At 42.0% G+C, this 13121-nt stretch overlaps 1 protein-coding gene across 10 annotated transcripts in view; it reads left to right on the top strand.

Moving 5' to 3' along the window:
• Positions 1–13121, top strand: part of PRKAG2 (protein kinase AMP-activated non-catalytic subunit gamma 2) — a 2090293-nt gene that overhangs the window by 2010472 nt on the left and 66700 nt on the right. For all 10 annotated transcript variants that reach the window (XM_069647770.1, XM_069647769.1, XM_069647768.1 and 7 more), the window contains one exon: positions 5090–5255. In XM_069647770.1, coding sequence (XP_069503871.1) covers positions 5090–5255 — 166 coding nt within the window. The remainder of the gene's footprint in view (positions 1–5089; positions 5256–13121) is intronic.

Genomic DNA, 13121 nt, shown 5'->3' on the forward strand with positions numbered 1-13121 from the left:
AAATTGTGAATTTGGAGCACTTACTGAGAGTCTGGTAAGAGACAAGATAGTGAGATGCATTGTGGACAAGAAACTGCATGAGATAATCCTTATGGTGAGAGACCTCTCTCTGGATCAGGCCATTACTCTGGCTAAACTGCCTGAGCAGTCCTGAATGTATTCCATGACCTTGAATGACTTTGGTGGGGGAAGTGACCAATGTTGGGAACAAGCCTGTTAAACGGTTGAAGTCACAGCCTTCCCCAAAAAACCTGGTAGGTCTGATCCTTCTCAAGCTCCACGGCCACAGGCTCCCAGAGTGAACTATGTGCTTCGCTTGTAGTGAGGGGGACCACTTCTCCACCAGTCCATGTTGTCCTGCCAGTGGGGCAACAAGAAGGGGCACATGGCGAAAGTGTGCAGGAGCAAGGGAGATGTGCGATGCATTGAGGAGGAAGATGGCCTGTTTCATGAGGGTGTGAATGATCTGCTCTTTGCGAGTGTGGATGGGGAAGATGTGGATGCCCCTTGATGCGAAGTGAAAGTTGATGGGCACGTATTGAAAATGACTGACTCTGGTTCCAGGTACAACGGCGTGGGACGGATGTTTTACATACACTGGGCATCACTGTTGGTGAATTGGACCCTCCTGACTTAAGTCCTAAACGATACAGGGGCTCACAAATTCACATTTTGAGATCAAGAAATGTCAAAATTACCTTCAAGGATACAGTAATAGTAGCTGGTCTGTATGTTGTGGATAAGGGCATCTACTGAGTTTGAGGCACCAAAGAGGACTAGGTATGGTTCTCAAGCCCAATGCTCTGCAACTGATTGTTTGTGGGGAATGATTGGGGTGGTCCATTTCATGTGTTTGCCAACCGTCTTGGTTGTCTGAAGGAGCTCAGCCACAAGATCATTTTGAAAAAGGGAGTTAAACCTGTGGTACACACAGTTCGTTCTGTTCTCCTGTTACTGAGGGTGAAACTTAAAGCTGAGCTTGACAAGTTGCACTTGAATGATGTCATTGAACCTATTGATGCTGCAGAGGGGGTGTCCCCTGTTATTGCTCAAAAGGGGGTCGTCAATATTAGGATGTGTGTAGACCTTAGATCCCTCAACAATAACATCTGGGTAGATCAGAGGGGGGTGTCTGTACTCCTGCTCTCTATATTGCACAGGAGAGGCACAGAGGACCCCAGCCAAGATTCTCCATTATTGGTACGTGGTCGAGCAATCGAGGCCTAGCTTCTCAGGAGGTGATGCGGGCTGGTTCTTAAGTACAGTGTAGTCCCCACGCACCCACAAAGGAATGTCTGCACACTGTATTAGTTAAAACAGTCTTTCTGGATTCCTCAAGTTTGACAATTCTCCATATTTCATGACTCTTGGCAGTTTATCCACAGCTGCTCATGTTTCAAAGTTCAACAACCACAGGTCTTGCGTTCCAGGAAAAACCAAAATGGCCAACGTTCATTCGATGGAGGGAGATTTTCCTGATCCCTCATTTCTCTCTCCACTACTTTTGTTGACCTCTCCCCACTAGATTCAAGTTTGGGGTGCCTCTGGGCACCTCTCATGTCTGTTCTCTGCTTTTTTTTTAATTGTGCCTCGCTGACCCTTATTCTTTTTTGTATTTTTTTTTGTCCCACTACTTTACTTAGCTCTCTGGGGTATCTGGAACCCCTCTCTTCTACTCGTGGGTCCCTCAGCCCTTGTGTGGTTTTGTGATCCTTCTGGAGGTTTATCTTCCTCGAGTTTCTCAGGCTTCCGTCACCCTTCTTTCTCCTGTTCAGTTTTTTCGCTTTCTTTATTGGGCCTCTCTGGCTCCCTTGGGTTTCTTTGTCCCAGTACTTCACTTGGTTCTCTGGGGTATCTGTAACCCCTCTCTTCTACTTGTGATTCCCTTGGTTCTCTGGGGTATCCGTAACCCCGCTCTTCTACTTGTGGTTCTCTCTGCCCTTGTGAGTTTTTGTGACCCTTCTGGATGTTTATCTTCCTTGAGTTTCTCGGGCTCTCATAACCCTTCTTTTTCTCATTGTCTTTCTCTCGGGCCTCTGTGACCCTGTACTTCACTTGGCTCTCTGTTCTCCCTTGACCTGGGCATCCCATGTACCTTCCGCTTTGCAGGGTCTGCTCGAGTGAGGGTGTCTCTTTGGCAGCGTTCCACCCAGCCTGCTGGAGTTCTGGACTGGATGCGAGCGATCTTTGGACTACTCATTCTGGGATTCTCTCACCCTTCTGCTCTCTCGTTTGCACCTGAGGATTCACTCCTCCCTTGGTTCCTGGTTTTGGTGTTCGCCTCACTGCGTGACAGCTTGCTCTGCTGTTCCAAAATGGGGTAATACTTGTTATAGCAATTAGAATCCTTAGGAGTCTGGAATAAAGTGATATATAAGAACACAATATTGTAAAGAGCACCATGGAGCATAAGGAAGGGGAGGGAGTTCCACCGGAAGGCAAAATGGCCACCAAGCATTTTCTAAACTCATGCAGCAGCTGGGGCAAATAATGGAGTCGCACAAATGAACACATAAGTCCCAAACCCTCAAGATGCGAAGGAAGACCATAGGAAAGCCTGTCGGAAAAGGCCTTCTCTATAGAAGGGCTGAGAAAGACCTGCAGTATTCCTGGGGCCCTCAAACAGTGTGGATGCAGAGGGACAGTAGGACCATAAAACCACAGCAGAGATTCCAGAGTTTAGACCAAAGATACACATTGGATAAGCAATAAACATTTAAAGTCTGCAAACTTGGCGGAATGCCAAGGTACTGTTGCTGAAAAAGCTGAAGGACCTGTTGAACCCGAGGACATGAGGACTGCTGACAAGTGAGGTGCACTCTCTCTTTGGGGTAAGACCAGCACTATAATTCCTTATTACTGAAAAGGGGCCTTACATTGATTGGGCATGTCACTATCCAATGGGCAGACGGAGAAAGCCTCACTTGAAGATGTTTTTTACTAGGTAACCTTAAAGGTGTGGCAGAAGTATAATAAACTCTATGAACAAAGTGCAACTCCTATATCGGGATTAATCTAAACTGACTGATTTACTGGAAAATAAAAGTTAAAAAGTGGCTTTTCTCCATCTCTGGTGGTTCCTGCAGTTTCCGTTACAGGTGAAGGCATTGTACAGCAAAGTCTCTGGGTTCAGGACCTGCCTTCTTTCAGGGTATTTGGCAACCACGCGAGTACTACTTTCAAGGGGATGTCTCACAGTTTAAATGCCTCCTTTTCTGTGACCTAATCTTAATGGTCTGTCTTTCTCTGGGATCCCCACTGTCTGCTCCTTGAGACGGTTTCAGTGGAATCGTTTTGCACCTATTCAGAATAAATGACCTGGGGAGTGAGCACTGAACTTCCTACAGTCCTGGATGTTGTACTAGGTATCTTGGCAGGATGTAAGGGTGGCCAACTACTCTGCTTAGTGAACTTCTCCCTAAGGTGTCTACCCTTAGGCTCTGTGGGTTACTTCCTCTGACCCTCCTTTCTTCTAGGCACCTGCTTCCTCTGTTCAAAACAATTTCCTCAATTCGTTTTTTCTATATAATCTCACTCTCTCCTGGTTCTTTCTCCTTTTATAAAAGTCTGGTCTGTATACCTTACTATTCTTTCCACTCCCCGTACTTAGTCCCCCACCCCCTTAACTTCTTTGGGCAGCCTGTTCCACCATCTTCACCCTTGTGGGTACTGTTCTTCAAACTCGCCAGTTAACCGCTTTTTATATCTTTCTGCACCCCTTTAGGAACTAAAGTCATTTTTCCTTAAATCTCCTTTAGTCTAATAACCACTCATTCCCTTTCTATCTTCAGCCTATGCATAGAGCATTTGGACGTTTATAGGGCGTTGGTCCCAACTTCAAGCCTGTTAGTTGATAAGGGCATTTGGCTGTTGATGTCTGAAGCCCTGATGCGGGACTTGCGATTGTCTTGTCCCTCCCTTGGGTGCCCCCTCGCTGCCTGCCACACCGTGACCCATATTTCAGACTCTCTGGGGTAAGGCAACTCTGGTCTCTCTTCAGACAGCTGGTGTAGGGATTGGCTGGTGGGCCCCATCCCTGAAGTTGACCTCTAGACCTGACATGAGACCTGCGGGCGGTAACTCTTCCCCCAACCCTTCTTTGGTTGTCCTGACCTTTCGCTGCCACTGTGGACTCCTTACCTGATTGGTTACAAATGGATGTAAGAATCAATGAAAGGATGGAGAGTTTCCAGTTTTAATTCCGGTTTCTCAAGATTTATAACGAATTTTTGCACGAGGGGAGTCGAGCATGCAGGCACTGCCTGTTCTGTGGTGCTGCGGTTCCTTGATTCCCTTAGTGGAGCAGAAGTGTCTGCAGGGGAATGCGATTCCCCGGGACTTTGAGGGGGCGTAAGAGGGGCGTGGCATAGGGATCATCCTCATACTATTCCTGGGGCCAGTACCACTGAAGGTCCCCAAAGAGAAGCAGCTTCACAGGCACTAAATGCCTTATGGGTGAATTGGGGCTCTATATGCCTTTTGCATGAATATGGGCACTACATCCTTGATCAGGAACAAGTGAACAAGGCACTATTTGCCAGGATGGGTTACAAATATCGATCTGGGCACTTCATCTTTGTCACTGGGATTGAGCAAAAAAGTTGCAAGTGCTTTGTTTTTGAGATGGTGCGAGAGAATCAAGGCGCGACAGGGCGCCATATCCAAATGAATGTGCTTGGGACTGGTATGAATAGCGAGCCTAAGATGGGCAGCATCCCTACAGGAATGAGAATTGTGGGTAAGCCCCTAGTCCACGTATGGGTGTATCCAAATCGACTCCCTGTTATTCATAAACTTAGTGTGCAGCCCCGCTTTTTCTCCTGTGCCTTTTGTTGATCTACCATTTTATCCATCAACCCTCAAAGTTTTATTTGTTGTCTTGATTAATTCTACAAATACATTCTTGAACTTCTTGCCATTCGCCTTAGTATTCACCTTGGCATGCCACACTTTATCTGATGCTGTATGCTAGAATTTTTAGATGTTCAGTTGTGAGTGCTGTGTTTGCATTTTAACTGTCTTAACTTTACGGTCCGTAGCATCTTACAGAGCCAGAATATATGTGTACTTTTCCTTTTATATTTTATAGGTGTCAGAAATGCCAAAACCTGCGTTCATGAAGAAAAACCTGGAGGAGCTTGGGATAGGAACATACCATAATATTGCCTTCATACACCCACACACTCCCATCATTAAAGCCTTGAATATATTTGTTGAGAGGAGGGTGTCGGCGCTGCCTGTTGTGGACGAGTCAGGTGAGTTAGACGTGTTGTCTAATACTTGGAGTAATATGTTAAGTGGAACTTGTCTGGTTTATTTGTTGCATCTCACAGATACCTGCTGATTGAGTCAGGGTTATGATGGGGAAACCTTTCAATGCCTCTTTACTTTTAGCACTTAAGATCTGTATTAGTAAGTTGACCTAACACCATGTAACTTGGTTTTAAATATGTTAGCATCACAAGCACAGTATCTTGATCCGTCTTAAAAATCCGGTTTTATTCAGAAATAACTGTGCGGAACTGCTTTCTGTGCTGGCACATCATCCTTTGATGTTCTAGTTAACACCTCATTGTATAATTCGAAAAACATACATTTTCTAGCCAACGCGGCCGAACCTTGCTCACAGAATCTCTTGCAGGGTGAAAACGCGTCTGGCTTTAGGACATCAATTTCAGTTTTGACTCTTCAGTAGTGGTTTAGCACCACCTGTGAGGCAAAACGAATGGCATTGGCCTTTTTCAAATGGCGAGAACGGAGACCCGGCCAGGAGGCATTTGGTTATTACCTCACCCATGTCTCTGTGCATGCTAAAGGCAATGCTTTTCCCCTGCCATATGCAGCCCCACCCCTCATCAGAAGGGTCTTATTTCACAGCAGACTATGAACTGATGAGAGGCTGAAATTGATTTTTGTTAACCAGTCTTCTGAAAACGGTCTTAATTCCAGCTATTTCCTCATGCCAATAGTTTAAACTTTAAAAACCTCAAATGTTGATTTAGTAGCACACACTGCTTGGTACTGATCATGAATGGGCAGCTGTGGAAGCCATCTTCCAGAAACAAGAGGCATTTTCCATAGGCCAGTGATATTTGTCCAGCACATCTCACTGCATGACCTTGTTTTCCTTCCACCACAAAAGTTTAATATGCCCCCCTTTCCTCTTCTGCTGAGAATTGTGTGTGTTCGTTTATAGAAATGTGTTACCAGAATTAATTCAGGAGTGGAAACAGCAGTTGAAGAACATTTAGTGTTCGCTGCTCATAAAACGTCAATCATCCACGCTTCCACATTTGTGTTTGTAGATCTGGGCTAAATGCATGTACTGCAGGGCTTTAAGTGGGGTAAGAAATCGAGGGGGGGCCTCATTTGGGGGCGTGGCTTGTGGGAGGGGCGTGGCCTGAAAACTAGGCAAACCGTAGGGTATGCACACACATATATATAAATGTTATATATTTGTGTGCGTACCTTACTATGGTGTGTGTACTGTGCAAGCCATCTTTTCTAAACATAGAAAATGGCAGGATGCACTATCCCGCGACGGGATAATGCATCCTGCCATTGTTGCGGGCGGTGGGACGGGGCCCCGGCTCAGCCCCACTTTTTGGAGACTGCCGGGGCTGGACCCCGGCAGGCCCCGGCCCACTTTAAGCACTGATGTACTGGTTGTGTACACGCAAACCTCGTATTGAAAGTTTACTCCAAAACTGAGCATGAAACACAAATATGTTTCTTGTTCTCAGCTTGCCGAGTTTTAAATATTCAAGTGTGCAGATTTTGCTGCATCGTGAAAGCACCTAACTTCGTGTGGGAAATATCTTGGCCAGTGACTATTGATGCTGTGGCTTTTCAGCCAACAGTCCTTCGCATTCTGAGATCAGGTCAACATTTTGATTTGCCTCTCATGCATGCAAGAGGCGGATGCATTGAATTTGATTGGCGGTTCATGCTTGCTGAGTTTTAAATATGCAACTTGATTTGATTGGCGGTTCATGTAATAATGTCCCTGCAAAAATGTCGCCTGGCAAAAGTTGCAAAAAATGGCAGTTTTTTGGACCGACATTATTACATTGGACATGCGGGGGATACCCCACACCCCTTGACCCCATATATATGGTCACCATATATGTCACCACAACCTTTTCCCGGCGACATTATGTATGCTGAATATATATATATATGTGTATGTGTATATATGTATGTATTTGAAATGTGAACGGCATCCACAGAAAACTCCACAAAAAACTGTCCAAACGAGCAGCACTCCACAACAAGTGTTCCATTAATATAAAATACACGGACAGCCAATGGCAAACACTGCGACTTCAGTTGTAATGTGTAAAACAACCTTTATTTCATTTTGCAGCGTTTAAAAAAAGGAAAATTCTCCCAGTGAGAGTATTCAAGCCTGACGGCAGCCTGACGCGTTTCACCACTCCCTGGTGGCTTGTTCACAGTCAATCATCACCTGCAGGGAGTTAATTTTTATAAAAAACACACCCACCTCAGTGAAAGACAAAAAGAAGGTGACTTCTAAACCAAAGCTAACAGTAGTTAGCCATCTTGGCTTGGGCTGTTGGTTCATGTAGCTGACAATGCAAAGCTATGTTTTTCAAATAAAGCATCACTTTAAAACCCTAGTTGTATGCATACAAATCATGGCGTTGCAGTATTATGTTTTGGGATGCACAGACATGTATAGTAAAACAGTCGATTGGGAAAGAAAATGATAATTCTTAGACATCCATATCAACATTTTCAAAACGTAATGTTATCGAATTTGCAAGTATGTAAAAAAAAGGCAGCGAAAAGTATACAATCTTCTCTTCTCTGTAAAAGTACCTGGACAATGATAAAATGTTCTTGTAAAGACTATTCCTCAAGCGAGTAGTGGGTAACGGTTTTGCGTTACATAGTAGTTATTACAAGAGTGTAAAGTGCATAGTGCTTGTGTGCAAAAAAATGTGTTCCTATGATAATACTTTCACAGTGAAAAGAGAAATGATGTCATTATAAAATGCGCAGTGCAAATTTTTTGACATTTTCTAAAATAGTTCAATATGTTAAAGTTTATCTCTTGTATAATATAACGCTAAACACAAAAATATCTAGCAATATCACATACTGATTATCTATCTCTAATAGTACCTTTACTATGGTAAATTTCTATATATGTTATCAATTGTGTATTAACCATGTCTTCAACATATGTATGTAATGTGTATATGTGTGTATGTGTATATGTGTATGTATATATGTGTGTATGTATATATGTGTGTATGTATATATATATATATGTGTGTATGTATATATATATATATATGTGTATGTGTGTATATATGTGTGTGTATGTATATATGTGTATATATATATGTGTGTGTATATATATATATATATATATATATGTGTATGTATATATATATTCAGTAAAAAAACTTTGTTAAAGGGACGTTATGGTTCAAAGTAAAACCGAAAAACCCCTGAAATTCGGCAGTTATGGTAAGATAAGCAACCATAACTCGCGCCACCGTGCACTGCTAACACTAACACCCAGGACATCAAAGATGACATCACAAATGTCATTGATGACATCACTGATGACATCACATGGCTGGCTCTCCCTTTTTTTCCTTTACGGACATATCTAAGCCACATAGTTTTCTTCAGTAACAGTCAGGAAGTAAAAATTGAAAAGGTACTATATTTGTAGACTTAGGGTCAAGTCACATCATATGAAACATATACATAGCGGAAGACACAGGCTTGAAAGAGAGCAATCCTTTCTGTGCATGAAGATAATCATTAGGGTTATCAGCACTTTCTCATAGTTTTATTTTTATTACTCTACCTTCCCTGTATATGCTCATATTTGTATACATCATACTCACTCTCCTTTCCTTTGGGTGCAGTCACATCATGTGATACACATACATATGGTAAGTAGCAGCTTTGAAACAGAGCAATAGTTTCTCTGCATAAAGACAATCAGTTAGGTTATGAACTCTTTCTGCTACTACTTCTGCTTTTTTGTTTACTTCACTGTCCCTGTATATAGTCATATTTGTATGTGTTGTCTCTTTGTGTTTTGTCTGTAATAATGTATTAAGTGGGTTTTATTATCTACTTATTGCATGTTTCATAGTACGCAAAACTCTAATAAGAAAGCAGTTATCATTTCACTATTCAACATGGCAAGATTATGAATATGGCACCTTCATCATGTATGCTGCATACACTGCCTATGTTTCTGCATGAGTAGCTTAGTATACTGGATAGAACTTCATAATAGAATGCTATTTATATCAATGCATTGCTTAATGCACTAATTAGCTCATGATATTTATCCCAATGATCCTTGACAGTTTTTGGTCAGCATTATAAGAATCCCTTGTACAGAGTTTTTATGAAAAGTAAATGCACATGTGATGTCATCAGTGATGTCATCAATGACATTTGTGATGTCATCTTTGATGTCCTGGGTGTTAGTGTTAGCAGTGCACGGTGTCGCGAGTTATGGTTGCTTATCTTACCATAACTGCCGAATTTCAGGGGTTTTCGGTTCGACTTTGAACCATAACGTCCCTTTAACAAAGTTTCTTTATTGAATTTCATAGGTTTTTAGTAGCACAACTTGACCATAATATCCCTGACTTTAAATACATGTAACATAGAACATGCTGAACCCATAGCTAGTGATTTCAATGTACGCGGACTACCGCCATGTCCGCGGACATATCGAAAATCTGAGCGTGGTGAATGTAAATTTAAAAAGTGTGCCCCATTTCCCCTTTGAGGTTGGCTCTGAAAAGAGCCGTTTTTTTTGTTTTGTTTTGCAGATGCTTGACAGACACCTGTTATTTTGTATTTTTTTTCTTATTTTTTTCTTACTTTACTCCTAAAATCTTCACATAACCTTCTCCAAAGCAACCCTTACATTCCAAAACAGCATGGCATTTCCCATAAAAGATAACGAAATGCCATCTTCTTTGAAATAAACAGCATTACTGGAATCAATATTCTCATTATTACAGAAGAACATACCAGCTCTAAGCATGAAGGCACACATGCCTCGGTTGATTACACACCTAGCATTGTTTTGCTGAGGACAAAAAACGGAACTATTGTCTCATATTGCCCTAGGTAGTAATCCAGAAAAAATTACTTTGGCATTTGGAAGGATGTTCATTACTGCTTGAACCAAGTGTTCCAAATCTGCCAACAAAGTAGGGGCACTGACATAGCCCAAATGGAAAGCACCATAGGGCAAAATTACCGCATGGGGACTGTTGATCCTGCCCACATCTTCACAAACTTGTACAATTCCCTGTACATTGCAATCAGGCACAGTGCTCCACACGACCTCCACTCCTTTAACATAGAAATTCTTTGCCACATGCCTGCATTGAGCATACTGTTCTAAACTATGCACAAACATATCTCCGAGCACCAACACCCTGACTTTCTCCACTTCTGCCATCTTCACTACACAGTCTCTTTCAACACAAATCCACAACCTCAACATCTGATTGGCTGATCCCTACAGTCTTCTTTCCATGCTGGATTTGCTGGAAAACGCCGGATGTAGCGCGCCCTGTGCACGGACAGCCGTGGTGTCCGCGGACCGCGTAACTCTTGGACAGCCCTTCTACCATTTCCACTTCACTCTCTCTGCCATTCCCTCATTGCATACAGCTAAGCATTCACACAATACGGAGAACATCCTCAGAACACCCCCATTTTGTTTATTTTCGAACATTTCAGGACACCGCGAGTGTTCTTATAACACATGCAACTTGCCAGCGAACAATACGGACAACGTCCTCAGAACACCCCCATTTTCTTTATGTACGAATATTTCAGGACACTGCGAGTGATATTCTGGCTCACTCTTTTTTCTTTTGCTGACATATCTAGGCACATAGTTTTCTTCAGTAACAGTCAGAAACTAAAAATTGTATTTTATTTGTAGACGTATCCTACAAGTAGGTTCTTATAGTAATTCCCTTAGAGTCCAGTCACATCATATGAAACATATACATAGGGGAAGACACAAGCTTTAAAGACAGCATTATTTTGAAGCAAATAAATGATGATTTCTCTGTTTCAAAGCTGCTATTTACCCTATGTATATGTATATTGGTATGTGTTCTTGTCTCTTTCTGTTTTCTCTATAGTAATGCAATTATGTAATACATGGTTTTTATTAGCTACTTATTACATATTTCACAGTAGACAAAAAACTATTAAAACAATTATTTAATTATTCAACATATTGACATTACGACTATTATAGCTTCATCTTGTACGCTGCACACAATGCTATGTTTCTGCATTAGTAGCTTAGTATACTAGATAGAACCCCATAATAGAATGCTATTTATATCAATGCATCGTTCAAAGCACTAATTAGGGTATGATATTTATTGCAATGATCCTTGACACTTTTTTCGCAACATTATAATAAGAATCCCTTGTACACATTTCATGAAAAGTACATACACATGTGATGTCATCAGTGATGTCATCAATGACATTTGTGATGTCATCTTTGATGTCCTGGGTGTTTGTCTTAGTGGTGGCGCGAGCTATGGTTGCTTAGCTTACCATAACTTGGGAATTTCAGGGGGTTTTCGGTTTTACTTGGAACCATAACGTCCCTTTAACAAAGTTTTTTTTATTAGTGCGCAATCAATATACAAAGATGGAGTGTAAAAAGTAATTTCTCAGAGATGGCTGTACACAGAATGTTGCAAACTAAGAATTTATGGTCGTTTACAGTGAAGGTCAGCTGCTTCCATTTTTTGCTCGCGTGCCGGAGAGGCCCACGACTCGCACTATAAGGTTCTATTGTTTTTTGACCTTGACAGACAGGGATCTTGCTAAAAGACTTCTTTTGAAGGAGTGTTGCAAAAACGTAAGACACGATAAGGATGAAATTTCTGAAACGAAACCACTTTTATATATTATATCACTATGAGAAAGATCGTTGGCACAGACAGAGTTGTATTTTGGGACTGCACTACGCTTAGACAATGGAAAATGCCAATATAATGTAAGTAACCCTTTAGATTATTTTATACCGGAATATAATAACCATAGCGTGGCGTTAAACCCGGTTAAGTTGTACTTGTTCCTTCAATGTGGCATAGTGTTTTCTACCGTGCACTATCACCGCCGAATTGGTCCCCTGTCGCTTAGAGGGCTCTGAAAAAGGCAGAGGACAGAGGGTGGGTTAATGGGAATAAGTTAACATACTCCGTTGCACTATCCTCGCTAGCAAATAGTTTCACGCCCTAATAAATAAAATGAATATTTTTAATGAAGATCGGCTGGTGAGACTAATTTATGTTTTATAAAACGGGTATGTCCTCCCGTACTGTGAATGCCACGATTTTCATACCCCGGCCGACAGATTTTTTAACTGCCAGGTGCAGCTACTTCTAAACAACTTAATGACCCTCACCATTTTATGGGACAATCGCCAAGGACCAATATGCTCTTACGTGGTACTAGCGGCTAGAAGCAACATACCAACCATTATTGTGGTCTAATGCCTCGTTGTTGGAACAGCCTTCCGATTATCAGTGCCACCATAGTGCTTATTTTATCATAAACCAACACCCTGTGTACCTCAAAGGAACAGCGCGTGACTCAAGATTAACTTTTGCGGATCGACAGCAAAGACAAATGCAAATCGCTGAATATTCGCTAAACATTTGATGTCAAATAAAAGTACCTTACGAAATGTACAATCCTGCTGTTTGCTTTTAAATCAGTTTCATATTCCGAATTGTGGCGCATTGTGTTGAGATGATCTGTGGTGTTTTCCGGGTTCTGTGTAAAGTCGCGTAGGAACTGCAAAGGAACAGCGTGTGACTCAAGATGAACTTTTGCAGATCGACAGCAAAGACAAATGCAAATCGCTGAATATTCGCTAAACATTTGATGTCAAATAAAAGTACTTTACGAAATGTACAATCCTGCTGTTTGCTTTTAAATCACAGTTTCATATTCCGAATTCTTGCGCGCTGTGTTGTGAGATGATCTGTGTTGTTTTCCGGGGTCTGTGTAAAGTCGCGTAGGACTGGAGACGACTGATCGCGTTTGGCTACGCACCCTGT

Source organism: Ambystoma mexicanum, chromosome 2q (assembly GCF_040938575.1).
Source record: "Ambystoma mexicanum isolate Mex_15411 chromosome 2q, UKY_AmexF1_1, whole genome shotgun sequence".
Lineage (NCBI taxonomy): Eukaryota > Metazoa > Chordata > Amphibia > Caudata > Ambystomatidae > Ambystoma > Ambystoma mexicanum.